Source organism: Tympanuchus pallidicinctus, unplaced genomic scaffold, assembly GCF_026119805.1.
Source record: "Tympanuchus pallidicinctus isolate F22 unplaced genomic scaffold, pur_lepc_1.0 scaffold3, whole genome shotgun sequence".
NCBI lineage: Eukaryota > Metazoa > Chordata > Aves > Galliformes > Phasianidae > Tympanuchus > Tympanuchus pallidicinctus.
Genome location: NW_026294747.1, coordinates 75127638 through 75149881, shown reverse-complemented (window position 1 = coordinate 75149881; position 22244 = coordinate 75127638). Strand labels below are relative to the sequence as shown.

General features: G+C 36.9%; 1 protein-coding gene across 2 annotated transcripts in view; it reads left to right on the top strand.

Moving 5' to 3' along the window:
- The window catches only part of MYO3A (myosin IIIA), a 95460-nt gene that overhangs the window by 5668 nt on the left and 67548 nt on the right, over window positions 1–22244 (top strand). For both annotated transcript variants that reach the window (XM_052694411.1, XM_052694410.1), the window contains exons 3-5: window positions 278–412; window positions 15151–15255; window positions 16016–16115. In XM_052694411.1, coding sequence (XP_052550371.1) covers window positions 278–412; window positions 15151–15255; window positions 16016–16115 — 340 coding nt within the window. The remainder of the gene's footprint in view (window positions 1–277; window positions 413–15150; window positions 15256–16015; window positions 16116–22244) is intronic.

Here is a 22244-nt window from a genome sequence, read left to right as displayed (position 1 = left end):
CTGGCTTCACCTTGAAATGCTCTTTGCCTCTTCTTCTGAGGGCTCCTCTGTCATGCCCCATATGTTTGTTATTTGAAATAACTGAAGACCAAGAAAAAAATATAACTTGTATTGAGAAAACACAACCAAGCTTTGTAGACTTTCAGGTGGTATATCAATACTTACATGTTTTTTTCTTTGTGCTATTTCAAACTCAATTTGAATAGCCTGAAAGTCTTACCTTTCTTTTTTTAACAGATATGATTTTCTGCTTTGTATTTCTCGTTTGTGACACTAGGATATTGATGAAGAAATTGAAGCTGAGTACAACATTTTGAAAGCTCTCTCTGATCATCCCAATGTAGTCAAATTCTATGGCATGTACTACAAGAAAGATGTGAAAAATGGAGACCAGCTTTGGCTTGTTCTTGAGGTAAATATTTTTTTAATATAGAGTTTTCTTCAAGTGAGCATTCCCACATTGAATATGAGCTCAGTGAACTAGATGAAAGTTGTTCGTTGTCTTTCCTTAGTGGTTGCATGTGAAGTGATGAATACTGGTCTTGTGAGTGTTGATGAATTAATGATCTCCCCCATTTTCAACATTCTTTTAATGTATGGCATATTTATACTAATAGTGTTATGTCTTCAAAATAAGTTTATAAGCGCTAATAGGACTTGATAAGATTTGCTATGACCTTTCTTTGCTGAAAAGCATGTTGTGGAAGTATTATTTGTTTAAATATGACTAAGGTGTGATGTAACAATTCATTATAGTGGTTACTTTAATTTTGTTCTAAATAAATGTTAGAAATGAATTACAGGTTGTTTTTTGTTCACACAGATGCTTAAGTAGATAAATAAGGCAAGTGAACTAAGGCAACAATAAACTATTGTTGAAAATGGAATGAGAGTATGACCAGGCCTGTAATTTGTTTCCATCTTTAGGTCTTTAATTTTGACTAATCTAGGAGCAAAGAGGTTTATCATCATTGTTTTCATAGGTTCACTGGAGTCTATTCTGCAAAAACTTTCTCTTTGCTGATGTTTGATCAGTGTTTGGCAAGGTTGAATTGGAAAAATTTGTTGTATTTTATAATGTCAGTTAAATGTATACAAAGCTCCTGCCAAATATTTCATGTTCTCTAATTCTGAAAATGCCTAATTTCTAAAGTTTTTCCAAATTCTTCTAACTTGGTTTGAGAAAATGTTTTTGAGATAATTTTTTATCATTTCCAATGCAAACTATTAGGTTTGACTTTGAAAACAAGTCAGCTCTTTGAAAAATCTGGCTTCTTTTGTGTCTGCGGGGCATTTGAAACTCCATCTGTGAAACTTCTGTCCTGCAAAGGATGGATACCAAGCAGCCATTATAGAACAATCACTATGTATGTGAAGAAACTGTTAAGTGTTTATATCTGAACTTTTATATTTTGCCTGGATTTTTATTAATAATGTGAAAGACATAAGCTACATCTGGAGTACAAGTTCTGTTTTTAATCTCTGCATGCCATGCTGTGTGTAAGTGCCAGTATGGAGTATGTGGGGTAATCTTGGATGCCTTCTGTCACTGCACACATAGATCCATGAGTGTAATGGATTTCAGTTGATGTGTTAAAGTTCATAAAAATTGTCATCTTGAATTTATACGCATTTTTTTGAAAGACAACAATTAATCTTTAGCTTGCAGATGCTTCTGTTTCTATTGGAGGAGTGTGTGGAGGTTGTATTTGCTTTTGAAGTGTATGAAATATAGGGGGAGGTGGGCAAAAAACCACAGCTCTCAAAAGCATGTTCCATGCTACATATCTACAGCCCGTATGGAAAGACAGCTCTCAGATTTTTCTCCCAATTCTGTCTTAAATGTTATTTATATGAACTGTACTGATGTTTTTAGTACAACAGTCATGTAAAACTGTCACCACAGTGTGTGTTACCATATTGCTGCATGTACATCTGAATTGTATGGAAGTCCTTTTAGTCTCTAGCTTGTCTCTGAGATCAGCTAAAGATATCTATAGAATAATATGGGACAAGACAGATCTATAGCAGTATTCCTTATGAGGTATAGGAGACTTCTATGAAATGTCTTCCAACTGTTTAGCAACTTAGAGTTTTGAATTTTTTCTGAACTGAAGATATTATTTCTGTTCAGGTGGGAGGTTACTGTAGAGAAAGGCTCTTCATATAGGGAGCTATATGTCTATTTCTGAAGCTCAAATAATTGGCCTAATCTTTCTGCCAAGGATTAAACATTTCTGATGTGATGAAATGGAAAGAAAGTAGTACAGCTGTGCACAGGAAGGTTATTTTCATGGAGGTCTGCTTGATCACCGTGAAATTAGTCTGGAAGAATTCAGTGGGTGATTCTCTGTAGTTGTTTGATATTGCACTTATAATCATAGTATCACCAAGTATAACTGCCCACCTACCACTAAAACATGTCCCTTAGTTCAACACCTAAATACTTGAACACTTCTAGGGATGGTGACTCTGTAAAGGGTTCTTGTGAGATTATCAGTCTCAAATATTATGAATTTTCATAAAATCATGTTAGTCACAATGGAAAAGACTTTGGGTGTGTTTATGACAAAACTATTCCTGTTCTGGTGTGAAGTATCCCACATCTTCCATCTCTGCTTTCCAAGATGAATTTATCCTTACTGGAGTCATTACCTATTGAATCTGCGCTCTTAAATTCCAGGACAAGATAGCTGAATATTGAAGTTTTAACTAAAATTGTCACTTCTGTTTGCTGCTCACTGTAAGGCCTTCAGTGAGGCAAAGATCTCAATGGAGAGGCAGTGGATGTTCACAATACAGGTTGAAGGTGTGCCTTCTTGACAGCCAGCCCAATTATTCCTACTCAGAAGTATTTAATTTCCATTAAATGTAGTTAGGACCTGATCTGTTGATTTAGGTGTCTGACGTTTTCTGCCTATAGAAAATAAAACTAGTTGCTTCAAAATGATAGGAAAGATCTGTTAGAGGAATTCTGGGTAAGCACAATATTTTGACCTAACTTCCTTGCTTAATAATTACCTCATAGCAAGCATCTTAATAGAAAGTATTTCTAATTTGAAGTGAAATTCCTCATTTTCTATTAACCATTTGGATTTTATTTTCTTTGTATTTCTGTCTCTGTTCTGATGTGCAGATTACTTAAATGATCTCGTAAACCATTTTGAAGTTGCAGTGTAGTGAGTGGGAAATAAGCTTCTGAGGGAGTAGGAACTATTGCTGTTTAAAAAAAAACTTAGAAAAAACAATATTGATAAATATGACAAAGTACCAAAAAAGAGTAAATTTCCTACTTTGATATAACCTTTCAGTTTGTATCTAATTAGTTATAAAACTTGCATAATGATTACTTGGGAAAATAATGTTGAACAACCTTTCATGACAACACTTTTTGTAGCGGTCATGCAGGATTAATAGAAGAAGAAAGTTGCATTAAGACAAACGCTACACAGTGAGGACCTGAATTTGAGAGTGGTATAGAATTTTAAATGAATAATTAAATTAAAGGAAAACTAATATGCAAGAGCTTTTAATATAATTAGTGGGGGTGTTGGTAACAAAGGAACCTAACTTGCTCAATTCAACACATTTAAGGGAACACCTACAAGGATGACTGCTGAGTGAAACCCATCTCTATGAATATCAGTAGTTTTGAATTGCAGTTCAGTAATGCCCTTCTCTCTATAGCCTGTACATAGTATGAACGTCTGCCCCTGTGAGGGTGCTCTTCTAGTCAATTAGCAATAAAGAATATTTTCTTTATTGTAAGAGATGATTGTCAGTTTTTTAAGCCTTGTCATGTGTTTCTGAAGAGGCAGGTAGAAGAATTTGGCTTATTGAGTCTGTGTTGAAAAGAAACCACTTAAACTTAGAATGAATCAGCCTAGCAGTGTCATGTCAGTTGGCATCAACAAAGTGACACAGCTAAGGCAGGGCATACCATAATGCATTTCTTCCAGTCTGGATGTTAGTTAGAAAGGGACCAGACCTAAGATAATTGGAAATTATCTGATGGAAGATAGAGGCAGAGAGGTTAGATCATATTGCATCTTACAGATGAGTGTGCAGGCCTTGATCAGTTGGGGAGAACAATTAGCATAGCCTTTACCTGAAATATACTACAAAGAACAACCCAGGAAACACTGGTTGAAGGCAGAAAGTACAACAGCAGGAGAAATAGTAGGTATTGCATGGTTTTTATTTGCTTTCTTCAGGAAATAAAAGAATAAAAGAATCCTGATTTCTGGTGAGGTGGACAAAAAATACAAAGAGAATTACCCATTTGGTAGTGATCAACTTCAAGAAAGACTGTCCAGACATTCTTTTTAGGTGTTTCGCTTCTCCTAGTATGTGCATCTTAAGAATTGGCTTATCTTAAGAATATTTGCGAAGCTCTGCTGAGTTCAGCTAACAGTCCATGGAGCACAGCATGAGTCTGTACAATTTCAGCAGTCTGTTTCCTTCATGCTGTCTAGCAACCTTGTTATTTTAAGGATGCCCCAGTCCTGTTTAGTATCCATGTATGAGCACACTAAACCTGACAATGATACTATCAATGCTATACAGTCTCCTCTTAGAGCATGTAATGTTATCATTATCTACTTATTACTACAGATAATATTCCACATACTAGAATACGTTGTTCACAACATTATGAGAACATTTAAAAATCAAAATATTTTTGAATGTACAGTAAGAAGTTTAGAATCCTGTTCCTCTGAGGACTGCTTTGTGATCTCAATCAGCTGCATGTGTTTGTCAGCATTGCAGCAGGAACTTACTAAGGAGGACTTGAGGGTAGCAATATGGCATTCTGGTTGCTATCGCTGTTCTTTCAAAGCAGAAGAGAAAATATGACATGCATACAGTCAGTCAACAATGGATACCAGCCTTGTGAGGATAGGAGCAGATCTGTTACTGCCTAAAGAAGGTATTAGGACTGCTATGGTTCTTGACAGTAAGAGCAACTAGCGCATATCTGATGTGATTGAGAAGAGGCAGCCAGCATGAGGGTTCAAGAGAAGAATGACATGGTCAAAGAGACCTTATTACGGGTAAGAACTCTCCAGAGCCTTCAGAAAGGTGTTGCAGTAACTCCTGGATAAAATAAAGGAAGCTGAGCAGTGAAGCTGTTGTCATGCCTGTAGCCTTAAGTGAATCCTCTGTGCTGTCACACTCTTGAATTTGGTGTTTGGAGAGAGACACTTAGCAATTCTGATGCTTCCAAATGCTGACTGTCGTCACAGAGAGAGCCCTAGCAATCATGAAATATGTATAAAACTTCCTTGCAACTCCATAAATGAGCAGTGACAGCATGATTTACATATGTGTCTGATGGAGAAAAAGGAGCATAATTAACGCTCAAATCTTGTGGCTTAGTTTTGGATCCTTCACTGACCTACTTTGTGTGGTAATTTCTCATGTTGCCTTTTAGATACTGCATATATAACTCGCTGAAGTGTATACTTATTAAAAAAAAAAAGAAATTCTCTTTTCTGCTATGTGATGTTCAGAGTATGGTTATGCATCTAAAGAAGTAACACTCAGCAGTTCCAGGGTTACACTGGGGAAGAAAGGTGTTTTTCAACTGGAGAGTCAAGCTACTAATAGTATAATATGAAGTTGCAGTGAGGTTTGCTACAGAAGAAGGGCAAGGGCAACCACTACCTGAAGTAAGGTCTAGGTATGAGTGGGTATGTTGGCTGAGATAGTCAGATGCAAAGTATCAACTTCTACAGTCGGAACAATGGTAGCAATGTGTTATGAAATGGAAGTATCTTTCCTATCCCAGTGTGCCTGAAGAGAGGTAGAAAGATATCTGGATACTTCTTCCATGTTGTGTGGCTCAATGTGTGGGAGGCTGAGTGATGTAAAACATGGAGATATAAGAACTAGAGGGGGAAAAAGAAGACTTGTCAACTATTGCTTCTGCCAAAGCAGACTGGGAACCGAGCAGGGTAGTTTAGAGCAAGGCGGGTATTTCTGCTCATCTCCTTCTGTGCTTTTCAGTACTGTAAGTATCCTGATGGCTGATAGGTGTTTTTCTCTCCATTAGCATAATTTCTTTCACTTTGCAGCTAATGGCATTGGCACCCTTCATTGTACCTCTCAGTGTGTGGAAGAGGGGAAAAAGGAAATGCAGTCATGGCAAAGTGGCTTTTGCTTCTTTTTCAAGATCAAAGTTGCCTGGCTACAACTGTCATTTGATGCATCAAGGTTTTAGTAAATACTCGTATTTTCTTCTACAAAATGAGGTTTTTTTTTGTTTTTTTTTTACATTGTAGTTTGCCTAGTCCATGTCTTTTAGGCAACTGTTAAGCATATATTGTGACCCATGTTGCTGAGGAATATAGCATACACAAAAAGCTGAGTATGATAAAGCTCTAACAACATTGTCACCAGGCTGCAAGGGAAAAAAGATGTTTATTATACTGCTCTGTAGTTAAATAGCACATGAATACTTTGCATCCCTTGTTTGAATACTTAACATCACTTTTCATTTTATACATCTTACTTTTGAGATTATTTTATGAAAATCCAAATTGAATTTGTGTACCTATTGGTTGAATGTCAGATTACCAAGCTTCCTAGCTTCCCTAAGCTTTGGTTGCAGTTAGCATCAATCATTATAAGACCTTCTGGAGTGAGTTTGTTTGTTTGTTTGTTTCTTTTTTTTAAGCCATCTGTGGCTTAAACTCAAGTGTGATAGCGTAATTTTGCTGTTCCTGCCCTCAGTTCATTGGGTTCTTTTCTAAAGTGTGTGACGAGAACAAGTGGACTTGTCTGCAGGGAGGGAGCCTTTTGCTCTGTGTCTTTGTCAGGCAGAGAAAAGGGCTGGGGATTGCAGAATTTGGGAGAAGAACACTACAGTTTTGAGCCAGGAGCTGGGATGTGATGGAAGCAGACAGTCAGGTATCAGTGCTGCTGAAAACTACATTGCTGTGGGCTCTGAAGAGGATGTCAGTTGCAGCTCAGAAAATGCTGACTTAGCTAAAGCCAAACCATGGAAGCCAAGACCTGCCTTAAAAAAAGTTCTGATTTCAAAGAAGTTTCTTACAAAATTCTCTGTATGTCTTGGTATGTTCTGCTTAATATTCTTATTCCTTTAGGGTCCCATCACAGTTGCTGAGTCACCATAGCTTCTTTTGCCCTCACTGGAGGGAGGCAGGCACCTCCAGAGAGCAGTTAAGCTGACCTGTCCTGCACTCTGAGTGGAGAGGATTTGCCTTTAGGATGAGTGTTTCAGCTTAGCTCCTTTTGTGAAAAGCCTGGAGACAAGGCCCATTGCTTTGATTTGTGCTTCCCTAAACTTATTCTCAAACTCAATAGGGATGATTTCTATTGCAGTCACTTAAATTGCAGTGAATTATACTAAATTATTGTCTTCATCTAGGAACGCAGTCATGAAATAAATTGTGTAGTATGGACATGATAGTACTTGGAATTACTGTCCAAATCCTGCATTGTGCAGAAATGAAGCTACAAAAGAGGAAGATGCTTTGAAACATTCTGTAATGGGTAAAGGCTGAACAAAAGCAGTGTACTTCTGAGCAGGAAATAGAAAATGTGAGGTGCATGCTGTTAACACAGTCCACCCTGTCTGGTGACTAGGCTTTGTTTTTCAGAGCCTTCATTAAGTTTGTAGCAGTCGGTAGAAATAGTTATGTTGATGTTACTGATCTCCAACTTAGGACCTGCTTTTTCTTCCTACCCAAATGAATGTTTTTGCATCCTGAATATTATTTTTACCACTGCTTCTTGTGCAATAAAATAAATAGCAACAAAATGATTATTTATGCTAAGGTTTTTGTAGCACAATATTCTATCTTGGTAAACTGCCTTTTGTATTTGTTTAGAAAGTCCCAGAATCTCTACTGACCATTGCCTAGATGATATTTAAGGTCCCTTTCAACCCAAGCCATTCTATAGTTCTGTGTTCTGACTGAGGAAAAAGGAGAGACTCTGGAGATCATCACTGCATGAGATGGAATCAGCAAACTTTTCCTCTAGGCTAAAAGCCAAGCCTAAGAAAGTCAGAAACAGCAAGCACCCGTGAGGCAGTGACTAACAGCCCCGAAGGTGCTAGATGAAGTAAAAGAACAACATTACATATAGCGTATGGTCTGTGATCACTGAAGCTAAATAACAGCTCAGGAAAGATGTCTGCTTCAGTGATACGTTTCATTCACGCTAAATTGAAAGCAATCAATGTTATGTAAAAGCCTAGGGTGGTGTTATGGTTTGTTTTGATTATGGGTTATCTTGTAATATTCTTAGAAAAACAATAGAGATCACAGCACATATCTTTCCTTTATTTGATGTGAAGTTAAGAATATGCTCTCCAGAAAGGAGCAGCATGCTAAGCCACTTGGCCCATTGAAGAAAATGATTTAGAGAAGGGTTCTTGTTTAGACTTATGTAGGTACTTGTGATTGGCTTTATACGCTGCTGGTGGAATGAGCATTTTGGCTGCAGACATTTGTAGAGATACATAAGAGAATGGGAATTCTGGTCATGACTGTGTGTCAGTCATTGTTGAGACATGCAGTCCATCATCTTGGAGGCAAGGCAAAGAAAGGAATACAGGAAGCAGCTGTATCAGGTTGAATCTGCTCTGATAGAGAAGTTCTATTTAGAGAAGTGGACAAAAGAAATTTAAGTGAAGAAAAAAAATTCTAAAATAGTTGTGTTCACTTTTGTGAGGAAAGAAAGGATACTGTGAGGACAGTAAGGATAGCAGGCTTTTGAAAAGACTTTCACTAAGCTTGGGGAACTGGTAGGTAGGTAGTTGTGCTTAGGAAAATGGCATGCAGTTGGAAGTTACTAAAAGAAATCATTGAATGCGCAGTAGCAAATTAGCTGATGTGGAAAGAAAATTGAAGTGCAGTAGGAGAGCAGTAAGAATTAATCAGCATTTATTTCTTCTAGCCTTTCAGAAAGCCTTCCTAAAAGAGAAACAAAAATACACAACTGAGGAACAAGCATTTAACTGAGCTTAGAAAGACTGTGGTATGGCAAGGACAAGACTGTGCTAAGAGGAGAGAGAAATGGGATAGAATATTTGATGTGTTTGTGCAGTGAAGAAAATACTAATCTAAGGAAATACTGAACAGTTGTCTTAATGTTGGTACCTAAAATGATTCCAGAATCGAACAGCAGAAACCAGTGTTGAAATACCTAGAACCCAGTAGCATAATAAAGGTGGCCAACTTGGATTGGGCCACAATTCACGTTAATAAAATTTCTAACAAAATAACTGGTGTTGGAAGGGAAAAGCAGTAGATGTCATTGTGTTTTTGTAAGAGTTGATGTGGTTCCATGTGACATCCCTGTGAGGAAAATGTGGAAATTACTGAAACTTCGCATAAACAGAAAAGCAGATAACCATATTTTTCATAAAACTGAACTCCAAGAACAGTGGTAAGTAGTTCACTTTTGGGCTGGCAGAACCACTACTGGGCATCTGCTGTTGGCCTGTTTCTGCTCATTAATGTCTTAGGTGATGAAACACAGCTCACATTAGAAGTTTGAACTGGACACCTAGATGAGTTACAAGGCACACTTGGAGAATAGTGACATACTGAGGAACTTCTTGAAATGACAGGATAAAATGCAGTAGATGGATGCAGGCTGCAGTAGCAAATTGCAGGCAGCCTAGGTTTACAAAAGGTCATTTATAGGTCATTTCAGGAGGTTGCAGCAGCTGATGTTTTCAGCCCACAGAAGAGAAAAATGGCATGACAGTAGTCAGATGTTGTTAAATACAAAGTAATGATCTTTTGTTTTCAGTGAAGACTGGAGGGAAGGGTAAAAATAAAGCAGTTTTGCTGACAGCAAAGAATATTGAGCTTGAATAGTAAAAAAAAAAAAAAAAAAAAAAAAAAAATTCTCACTGTAGGGCTAGTGACTCACAAGCTACTTAAGCTGGAGTTACCTTCACTGGGAGATTTTTGGGAGTAGGTTAAACAAGTATCTGCCAAAGACCACCCAAAGATGCTGGATCCCCACTCAGTGCAAATACAGTGATCTAGATTGTTTCTTGGAGTCCCCCTTTCTCCCACAATGCTACTTTTTCACAACTGTGATTTGTGTGTGGCTTAAGCTGTGCATATGTGATCTGTTACATGATATCTGTGCAGCCTGTGAAGATAAGGGAAGTAGTAGTAGTAGTTGTTCAAATCCAAGCTAGTGAAGTAAGATGAAAGTGCCTTCACAACTGCAGGATGCAAGCAGACGTCACCCAACAGCTTAGCACGGGTGCTTACATGAGGAGCAGTTGGGTGATTGAAGGCTGTAACAGGCCTTACAGAAGTGTGACTAATAGTTCTCTTAAACATGACGCTGCTGCTGAATCATTATTCAATGGGCTTCAGAATTGAGAAGAGCTGAACACAGAAATGTATCAGCTGAGTCAGATGAAGAGTAAGATCTTTAAAGAGCACCTGCATGACTGTGATGGCAATTTCAACTGACGTGTATTAGAATCATGCTATTTTGTAAATCTATTGCAGAAGATAGTTTTGCATACTAATAGCTCAAATACAGCAGCACAAGGTTGTGTCAGATGGGTGGGTGGAGGACTGTGTGTTATCCCAGGATGAGTCTTTGCCTTTTGCCTGCCAGGAAATTGTAAGGGCGGAGCCCTTCAGAACCCCTGTGGAAGTCATAAGGGCATTTTCAGATGGATCAAGCCTCCTTTCAAATTCTTCCTTCTGGTTTCAGTGTGCAAGAATTCCTCAGTCCTTTTCCCTTGCTGTCCAAATGTTCAAATTAAGGACTGAGTATTTTTAAATCCAAATATTACTAGCTAGAGAAAAATACAGCTTCAAAGGGACCTTTGGAGATTATTGGGCCCACACCTCCCTCCACAAAGATGATTAATGTTACAAGTTTGCCCAAGGTCTTTTCCATTCATGTTTTGAATATCTCCAAGGACCTAGATAGTATAGGTTTGCTTAGCAAGGTCTTCTAAAACCTAACCACTCTCAGTAGGAAAAATACTTCCTTTGTGTCGAAGAATCCACCATCTTGCATCTGGTGACTGTTGCCTCTCTTCCTTTTGCTGCGTACCTCTAAGAATCATCTGTCTCTGTCTTCTCCACCCCCCTTTTCGGTAGCCCAAAGATTTCATTTTACCTCTCTTTAGTTGCTTTCGTATGCAGATAATATTAACATTCTATCAGAGTGGGCCCTGAAAATAGTGCCAGTTACTGAAAATACCCGTGTGTCAAAAGGAAACAGTAGAAGAAGTGACAAACTTTAAATGGATGGAAATTACTCGTGTACAGATTTATCAAGATGACATTTCTAAATAGTTTGCCTGCTGGAGGATCACTAATATTTTCTCTTGCCATTTCTTACTTTGATAGAGTCTGTCTCTTTAAACTAATTTTATTCAAATATTGAAAAGTATTTTTTTCTACCTTTTATTGGGAAAATGTGACCTTTGGAGACTTCCTGAAAACAGATCAAACTGAAGAACCCACTTGACTTTTTTCTTACAAGCATTTCAAGTACCAGAGTATTTCTGGTATCCCAGCACTGAACTGAGAAAGTCAATTCGAATTATGTTTTCAACTACTTAAGAGCTAACAAATGCCACTAATACTTCTCCTATATCCAGTTCTCCTCTGTGGATTACTGGATGCTTAATGTAGGTCTTATAAAACTGATACAAAGCACAGTAAATATCGGTGCTTATCGGAGAATATGTGGGAGAGATAAATAGAACTATTACTCTGTTCTCCCAGAAAAGCCCATGTCTCACTTGTATCAGTTTGGTCATTACCTTTAAAAGCTGCCCTGCTGCACACCTGAGGTGGGCACTTAGCTTCTCCGTATACCTGCTACCTGAGTTCTCTGCTTTTCTTATTTATGCTTATAGCACCCTCCATCAGGGTATTTGGAAGAGATTTTAAGAAATGATGTGACATGAACTATTTGGCTGTGTATTCGTACAATAGCTACCAGCACCTCTATCCTCTAGATGCTTCACAGGAAAGAAGAATGAACATTGAAAAACATCTTTGTTGCCTCCATGATTCCTTGTTGTACAAGCATTGCAGTTGGCTACATTCAAACACAGCAGCCTTGGTAGGAGTTTGCACAGGTTTTGCTGTGCACGGTGTGCTACTAAGAAACTGCAGAGCTTGTAATTTAAAGCTGCATTATTCTTAGCAGCCCAGAAAACTTCCAGTTTGGCTGTACTAATAAATAATATTTATCCCACAGTCTTATTGAAGGATTATGTGATCTGAATCACATTTTCTTTTTTAATTGTTATTGTTAAGTTTTTGTGCCATGGTCCAGATTTTGCTCAATGTTTCTAAGGGTCCAGAACTGTATTAAGCAGTATCTTTCTGTAGCCTCTGCTTTGAAATAGAGGAGTGGAACCTGGCTTTTTCTGAGAGAGACTTTCTTTTGCATTTGTGATAAGCTTGTGTTGAAAGCACATGCAATTTGATAGCCTTAGTCAGGAAAAAGAATTGCTGTTTGACCTTTGCATGTATGTATGTGTAGCTGCATGCATGGCTGCAGCAACATGTGGCACCTTTGCCTGCAAAAATAGGCAGCAGAAACAATAAATGAGACGGGTGGCAGTGTTTTACATGGATTTGTTTGGCATGTAGGAAAATAGAACAGGGTTAATGCCAACCCGTGTCATCTTTGTCGTCATCATCCCCACCTTACGCATCTTAGAGCATACAGATACAGTGTAGGCCATAATCTCCTTTTCTAATTGTGGTTTGTGTTTTCATAATCCCTTTTCTTCCTTTTAGCTGTTTCCATTCTATCTTCTGGGTTGTTTTTTTTTTTTTTTCCCCTCACCCTCCTATTGTAGTGGTCAGAAAAATACAAATTGTCTGATTTTGGTAAGCTACAGATTTCTGAGAAAGAAGTAGTAAAAACACATTTGCCTTGTACATGCAAGGAAGCAGGTCTGGGAGATCCTGAGCTGACCTCTGCCTAAATGCTGCTCTGCCTTTAAATCATTGCAGATGGGATCACCCACTGGGATGTGGGCGACTTTTGTTTTTCTGTTCAAGGCCTTCTCAGGTGAGCTTTTGCATACCAAGTTTCAATTTTGCTATGACCCAAAATTACTAGTTTTAGTATCTAATAAAATGGATAGTTATCTTATAACAGGTACTTATAGCTTACAGGAGAAATAGAAAAATTAGTTAAAGCAACATATTTAAGAAAGTAAAAATAAACATGGTTTTCCCAGGCAATTAAATTCAGCATTATTTAGTGCCTAAGTACCGAAGAAGGTGCGTTCTGAGATATGTTTTTCTTTCTCTCACATACAGAGAGGATATATGCCTTTCTGGGTTAGTTTTCTTTACCTTGAACAGAAACGCTCTCAGATATCAAGTTCTGTAACAAAAACAGAAGATCTATCCATGTGAAGCAAAATTTGCATGCTGGATAGTGAAGAGTACCAGAATGGCTGTAGACAGTAAATTCAATCCTGTTTGGGAATCTGACCCTGATCCCACAAAGCTCTTAATCTCATCATTTAAGCGAATGAGTTTTTCTCTTCTGTAAGCATGTTTATTGTCACAGTAAAGTTAGTAGTGAGATTGAGTGAGTACCAAGATTACTGCCATACAGCTCAACTATCAGACCAGAGTGTTCACTGACCTGGCAGGGAAAACCTCTTTGCAGCCAGACCTATGTGCTGGATGGTGTTTGTGTAGGTGTTCATGCTGTTCTAATTCAGTGTAACCAAGCGGTTCCTACAGCAGTCAGAAAATTATCCTTTTGTTTGTGTGCAAAGGGCTATACTGTGCTTGTTGCTGCAAAGTGCAAGGGTTGTTGGTTTTTTTTTACGTTGCTTTGGTTTGATTTGTTTTTGGTTGGTTGGTTTTTGTAGTTGTTACTCAGGAAATATGTAGAGGTATAGAAGAACAGATTAAAAAAATCTTGAAAGTACCTGATGTTTGTGTTCTGCAGTTGAAAGGTTTCATTGATAATACTGTGCCATCAACTTGAATAGACGACTGTACTTGCACTCAAAAGGAGTCACTGTTGTACTGCCTTGGTAAAATGTCTTATGTAGATGTTTATTTTCATATAAAAGCTACCAAATAATACATTGTAAATACAGATGATGCAGTGTAAAACATAGAGTTTGTTTCACTTTCTTATTGGAAGCAGCTAATCCTGTGAAGGGTAATGGCTCTTCAGTCAGTGAGTATGGTAGGTGGTGCAGAGTAAGCATCTTTATAGATAAGGGTTTAAATACTGATTTCATCTGTGCAGGTACTTAATTGCTACAGTTACGTTGCAATTGCAAGTAACGTTGTTGCTTGTTCTTACTGAAAACTGTTGAGAAGTAAAAATGGACATATGAAGTGTTGCAGTGTAATCTGATTTGCTGATAATGGGTGCTTGATAATCATTTTAGAGAGCAAGGCCTGGAATCTAACAAGACTTAGGCAAAAAAAAAAAAAAAAAAAAAAGACTGCCAACAGTAGGTTGTGGCTTTCTTCATGTGGAGCTGACAGGGTTGATGCTGCAGGGGCTATGATTTGTCTTACATCCATGGCCCACCCTGTTTCAGTGAAAAATGAGCTTTCCATCACACCTTCATTGTATTTCATGAAGCCTGGCCCTTGCATATAACATTTTTCTACACTGTAAGTTAAGCACCACTTGGCAGGCAAGTTTTGCTTGTGAGACTTTTCTATCAGGGGAGTGTCTGTGCCTCCTGTCTTCTGAAGGCTGAAGTCCATTTCACATTGTATTTAGCTTTCATACCTGAGAATTGATGCTGTAATAATCCACATCGCTGATGAGTTCCACATGATGAATGCAAGAAGCAATTAGTGCCCCACAGAACATGCTTTCACAGCAAATTTATTGCTCTATAAGCTAATTCCATTTCAGTGACAGGCAATCATTTATATAGGAAAACAAAGAAATAGACTGCATTTGGGCAAGAAAAATTAAATGCAGAAAGTAGTGGGGAAAAACAGCACAAGTTGCTGATTTTTGTTGTTGCTAAAAATAGTAGACATGAATAAATTTGTGGTTTGCAAATAAGGAGCTCATTCAGGTACAAATACAAAAACTACTGTAAACTAAAACCAGGTGGGTGCTCCAACACTTCTTAATTCCTTTTTATGTTCATGTAATCTTTTGCAGCTGTGCAATGGTGGATCTGTGACTGATCTTGTGAAAGGATTTCTGAAGAGGGGTGAAAGAATGAATGAACTTATAATTGCTTACATCTTACACGAAGCTCTGATGGTAAGATAAGCTCTCAGTGAAAGGACAGTCAATATTCAATAAATGGGTTTTTTTTAATGAATGAAGATCATTTATCCTCTAATACAACATATTAAGGCAGCATGTAATGAAATGTGTAATTCAGACAGTTTTTTGAACAAGCAAGGTAAAGAAGAAATCATCTGTTTCATTATTAAGAGAATGGAAATTGATTTCTGAATAATGATTTATTTCTTCAGTAAATATAGTTCTGCATAAAAATTTATTTTATTTTGAGAAATTGCAAAAGTACACTCAAAATACTATTCAACTTCTTATGTCAGGTTCCAAGTTCTTTTTATAGCAAAATGGCCATCAGATCCAGTGAGTTCAAGGGCTCAAAAAATTTGGCTAATCAAAATCAAGTATCTTCTTTTCTTGTTGTCTTTAACTGGAATTTGACTTTCCACTGTGGATTCATTGAGAGGCTTTAGCAGGTTGGTTTTTTTTGTTTTTTTTTTTTTGAGATCTAAAAGTGTAATATATAGCATGGACTTATAGTGCTTTTTTTTTTCTATTATCTTGAAGTTTTTTTTTTGACATAATGTCAATCAATTAAAAGGTATAAATTCCTCATAGTGTGCAAAGTATCTTCCCAGAAAGAATGGCATCTCTGGTTTTTGATTAAAATATACATTTTTTTTTTTAGTTTTTCATACTTGTCTGATTTTTCTGTTTCTGCAAATGCAATTCAAAGCATAGAGCTTTTAGCAAAAAATCATGTTTACATCTCATCTTCCAGGGACTTCAGCATTTGCATGAAAACAAAACTATCCACCGTGATATTAAAGGAAATAATATCCTTTTGACTACTGAAGGAGGAGTCAAGCTTGTGGATTTTGGTATGTAGCCTTATTTATATATACAACCAATGCTGTGCATCTGAAGAATGGAAAATAAAGTAACAGAAACAAATCAGAAAAGATGAAATATATTAACTTTATTATTAAGATTTAAAATATCTTATTTAAAATCACTTGGATAATCAAAGTCACTTTTTAACTTGACAGATATAAAATATTCAATGACTCGGTGTTTTTTTTACAGCTTTGGGATTTAAATCCGTTTTACTAATGGCTTAAGAGTAGAAGTTTTAACATGGTGTTAGTGTCAAATGCTTCGGGGCAGACACAGTAAGTGAAGTGGCAAAACAAGTTAATAAGGTTCAAAGAAAGGTTTGTGTTTAGATCTTCCTGACTGCGAGCTGGTTCAGTGAAAGTAGAAGCTGATAGTCAATAGCCTTCTTTTGTACCAGAAGAGGCTTAAAACTTTGCAGAAAATGTGAAAAATAGGAGAGTCCCATCTCAGTCTGATGTACTTCATTAGTTTGATTTGAAATAAAACGAGAGGTACTTCTTGAAGGCAGCAAAGGGGAATATGTTGTGTAGGTAATTCCCACTTTCCAGATTCTGTGAAGAGTAACAGATTATTGGTTGGCAAGTCTAAACCTAAGACATCATTTAAAAGGCTCTGATCAAGTCTGTTAGATCTTAAGTGATTCTTGAATGCTGTCATCTAGTTCTACCACGTGAAGGTAAGAAGCAGTGAAATACGTAAATAATGCAACCATAGCACAGTGATTTTCCTTAAACATTTACTGACTGTTGTTTTATGTAACTGGGGAAGTGAAAATTTGCAATGCTTGTAATTGTGAACTGTTATTTTCTGGTAGCACGCTGTCTTCTAATGATTAAATTAATTTATAAGTCACTACTTTATAGCACGGCAGTTGATTTGAAAATATCATGATTCCATTTGGAAGATGGAAAATCTTCATTTTCCTTTACCCTCCTATCATGTTGATAAAATTTATTCAACTGAAACATAACTCTTTAAACTAATCATGGGATTTTAACTTTCATTACTGTAGTGTCTTCCTGCCAGTAGACTGTACGACAGATTTGTACAACTCTCTTACTTCACACACAAGAAACTCCACAATTATTAGGGTTAGTAATTCTGAAAATGTATGTGTTTACATTCAATTTTTTTTATTCTTCAGACAAAATTTTCATTTACAAAGCCTCCAGATCTACAATGTTATCTACCATACGCTTACTAGTACTTTATGACTGTCGGAAAGTTTAATGTGAGGCAAAATCAATATTTTTACCCACAGGTTTTTAATGTGTCATGAATGCTATTTTCTAAGGTGCTGAAAGTAATTAGAGCTGTGAAGGATCAATGCTTCTGAAAATTAGTTCACTTATGCAGATGCCATAATGTACAAGCTCTAGGGTTGAGGACTTCCCCAGTTACTACAATCTATTACTAGGGCTGTAATTGAAAAATAATCTGAAAATCTTGTGAGAAAAATTAAGATGCCAAAACAGATGAGAAAGTGTTCAAAAAACAAGTTGACGTGTTTATGTGGGATGAACAGGGGCTAGCATTCCTTCCAAGGGAATGTAGGAACTGCACCCTAAATTAGGTATTCTAGCCTCTTCCCCCTACCCCCTTCAAGCCAATCTACAGCTACTAATTCATAGTTTCAGATGGGGAAAAAAAAATATGCAGTCTTCACAAAATCATCCAAGAAAACATGCTAGTCACCCTTCAGGTTGATGTTTAAAGTATTCAGATGGGATTTGGGAGATTTGTGTATTCTACTTAAGAGGATTTAAGCCAACATTAATCAGATTCCAAGAGTACTTTTTAGCCAAGAATGTAATTTGATAAAATCTCTCATGTTGATACAGACTCTGACGCATAAACACTTATTGGATCAAGGACTGAAGTTCTTTGCCACTTTTTTATTTTTACTAAATACACCTGTGAATCTACCAGCTACACTATGATATAGCCACATTGACACAATCTCTTTCTTTCTCTCCTTGTATATACTCAGTGGAAACTAAACTTTTCTTTTAGGTTGAACAATTATTACATGGGGCCAAACATACAAGCAAACAAAACCAGCCACACAATCACACAGACCTTTCTAGCATGTGCATAGGTTTTCCACTGTGTAGAAGGGAGAGAAAACAGTAGGTAATGGACTTCTTTAACAAGCAAGTACACTTGAGAGAGAAAATGAGCCTTTCTTAAGATAATTTTGGCTGTACTGTTTCCTATATGCTGGTGGATGTTGAGATGATCCTGAAGAACACTTTGGTCTCAGTTCCTCATACTTCTTATGGTTTTTTTTTTTTTATATGGTTTGTTTATAAACAGATATATAAAACCTATTTCAGGAAAACTGACCAGTGAAGTGCCTTACAAAACACAGTACCGAAAAGGACATATTCTCCAACTCTGTGTGTTGAATGGTCATATTGTATTTTTGTCATTGTGTCACGTTTTCTTTCTGAAGCCTTCAGGAGCCTTTTAGAGTTGCAACTGATAAAACAGGTAGCATTCAATGAATTAAGTCATTGAAGTCTTTGAGAATGACTTCTTTTTTTTTGGTCTTTTTGTACTCTGAACTTTGCTTATGTAGTGTATCACAACTGGGACTCCTTTCTTGCACACCAGTATTGACTTTCTAGAAGCTTAATTTTGTAACCCAGTTTTCAAGTAACACAATTTGTAGACATTGCCTTCTGGCCATTTTGTCATAGGCTGTGCAGTGACCATGGTTTCTGAACATTGCAGGACATGTAATGGATGACTTCGCAACACTGTACAAGGAATTAAGTTACTATAATTTCTAGCTACAAAACGGAGATCTAAAACACTGAGAACCTGAGTTGCTTGATGGAATGCAAAAAATCTTGTGGGAAAGCTTTCCCAAAATCTTAAATTGTAACAACAAACTTAGAACAGTCATAGCTGTTTGCTTGCCTTTCATAAAGGTATTGATAGTTAATAAGATGAGAAAGACTCTGAAATAATCCCATTGCATTACCTCAAGCGGATTGTTATCAGGGTAATTTTTGCTTTTGTTCAAAATTCTGCTGCAATAATGTTTAATCTGTATAGAACTTAGTCTATTAATATTCCCATATCTTGGAAACAGTCCCAACTAGGGAATTAATGATCAAATCAAGGAAGAGTTTATAATATCTCTATACTGATGCTTCTGGAGCTAAATTGCTTGTCAAAGAGTCATCAAACAGACCTTTTAGTTTAAATTGCTCAACTCAGAAGTTTGAAATACTGTTACCAGGGAAGCATCCTCTCCCTGCACAACAATGCAGTACAATAACTTAGATCAGCAGAGATAAACAAAATCATTCTTTTTGACTACAGGTAATGAGAAGTACCTAAGGGGATCATCACTAGGCCAATCCCATGGTCCTGGTTTCAGTCCCTGAATTAAAAATCCTAAATATGTTATACAGCCTGTATTTTTCTCTGTGAGAGAAGAAGGTTGACTGGAGGCAATCTAGCCACCTAAACATCTGTGAGAATTAGCCGTTTGGCTGTTCTGCTTGGCTGTTCTGCAGGAAGAGCTCTGGGAAGGATGTTACACCTAAGAATGTCATCAACTGCTCCAAGTTTGCCTCTGCAGCACTGATGCAAATATTAAATAACTGATCTTTTCTCAAGTGTAGCTGCTATGTATTAAGTATATGATAGAAACCTGATAGAAAAGCACACTTTTCTACATTAAAATAAATCTCTTCTAAGAATTTAAAGGATGAAAGCCATTGAATATATTAAATTGAAGTAATTGGAGACAGGCAAGGTATGAATCGAGTTCCCTTCTTACAAATATTCTTAATTATTCTTACACTTGCTCATTACTTTTCTATGCAGGAAATATTTTTGCTCTCACTTTTTGGAAGTTCTTTATATGCGCATCTCAGTTTCCTGGTCGTTTGCAGTGGATTCAATAAATTTTAATCACTGTATATGCAGATAAGCACTTAGTATTTTTTTAAAAAAAGTTCTAACAAATAAATTCAAATTAATTAAATGCTAGGTAACTTTGAAAGTCTTGTGACTTTTACTGCCTAAATATCTTTCAGTGCTTGACCTTTTTTCAGCAGTCAAAAAAATGGCCTGAAGTCACTTGCATGCATAACACACCTCATCTGTGGTAAAAATTCATATATTCATCCACATCTTATAATGTGTGACCAATGTAATGGGAAGCTGTATGCGTAGCATCTACATATACTGACAAATACTTGTTTATTTGAATAGACTCTCTTAATTAGGGTTGTTTTCTTGAAATCAGGATGCTGAAGGAGGCCTTCCACATATGAAATAATATTAGACGAAGATAGAATTCAGGTTCCTCTGGAAATTCTGATATGTCAATAATGTGCTGTTCCAAAATGGGAGAAAAACTTAGCTGTATTATTATCATCATTGTTGTTTTAATTTTACTCTGACAGAGCCCTGGTATTTCACTTTGAAAGATTTAATATGATTCTGAAATATTCTCTTTGTTAGCTTGGGAGCTTGTAAGTCAGAGCTTTTAATGCTTACATGTTTTTGAAAGAAGAGCATCCTCGATTTCACAGCTTTCTGTCATCGAGCTAGGCAGAGGGGAATTGCATGTGAGGAAAGAGCCATTCTTCCCCCAAAAGTTCTGATACATCTAAGTCACGTGGAAGTGATTCTTTTAGCTAAAAAGGGAAGAGTACAATGCTGATGGAAAATTCCTCATCAGGTGTATTTTTGAGATTTGATTTTGCAGGCTTGAACGAAAGCACAATAGCTTACATTTCTCTGGGGCTGCTGAAGCCTGCTATCACAGACTAGAAGTATCTCGGGATGAGCCACTGTTGCCTTGGAAATGGTCAGAAAATAACGTGTAAATTGTGCTTTACCACTTAGTTTTTCAACACTGCTGCTCCTTGCTGAAGACCATGTGCTTCCATGCAACTCATGAAAATACCCTTTCATACCACATAATTAGACTGTTGAAGTTATTACCATGAAAGTGCATTGAAAAGGAGTCAGAGGAAGTGGAGAAAAAAGTCAGATGTTTAGATCTATATTAGAGATAACCACGTTCCCATAAGGAAAATCAAATGCTGGCAGATCTGTTAAATCTCATGCTTTGAATTTTATGCTTATTTCTGACTACAAGAGATCCAGTCACTGTCCCAGCTCGCCTAGTATTGACGTAGTGGGAAAGGTGATATCAAGTGATTTGGCAATCTCTATTTTCAGTTTCTTAGGCATTTCATTAATGCTATCTGAAAATCTGCCTCACTGAAGTCTCTGGATAAGCAATACATAGGAAAGTTCCAATGTTTGCTACAGGTAAATCGGGTTCCAGTAGAAGACATGGAAAGAAGGTAATGGAATCTCACTGCTGCTGGCAGATGGTGGAAAATTACAAACTGTTTTGCATGTAGCTAATAGTATAATGACTTCAAGGGCTCCTTTAGTAGTATGGATAAAGCGATTGCAATTTCTATTATTAAAACATCTACTGGATCTTTAAAATGTTATAAATTGAGTGAATATATATATATATATATAGTGAAGATGATTTTTATATTTCAGACATTTCGTTTGTGTCTTTCTGCTTTTATGAGAACTATTTCAAATATTAGAAGTTTTGCATTTAAAAGCAGTGTGCGAATATTGTCTTGGTATTCCAAACGCAGTTTCAGATATCATGCTGTGCGTGTAGCTGACACGGTTTTATCACGCTGGATAGTAGCCTGACAGATTAGCCTAACAGTAGATGTAACTTGAGTATGACTCATTGGGGAAAAAGTGGAATGGGGAAAAGATGCTATTAGTTATTTAGACATATCAAGAACTGAGGTTACTTTGATTAATACTTGAACTATTTCCTCCATGTAGTTTGGAAACTCCAGATAGACAGAGGTTAGTTTTTGTGTTTGGAGTGTAGTAGGGTTATTATTTATTATTATAATGGAGAGAATGATCGTTCTTCTTTTAAAGCCATTTGAAGTCATCCAAAGTTATAAGTCGAGAAAATCTGAAGCTGACATTTCCGGACAGTCACCTTGTTATTCGAAATTTGGGTTCTGTGAAACAAGACAACTGTGGTACGCCGTCCTTTTTGTAGTGTAATTTTTATTAACTGCTTTTACTTT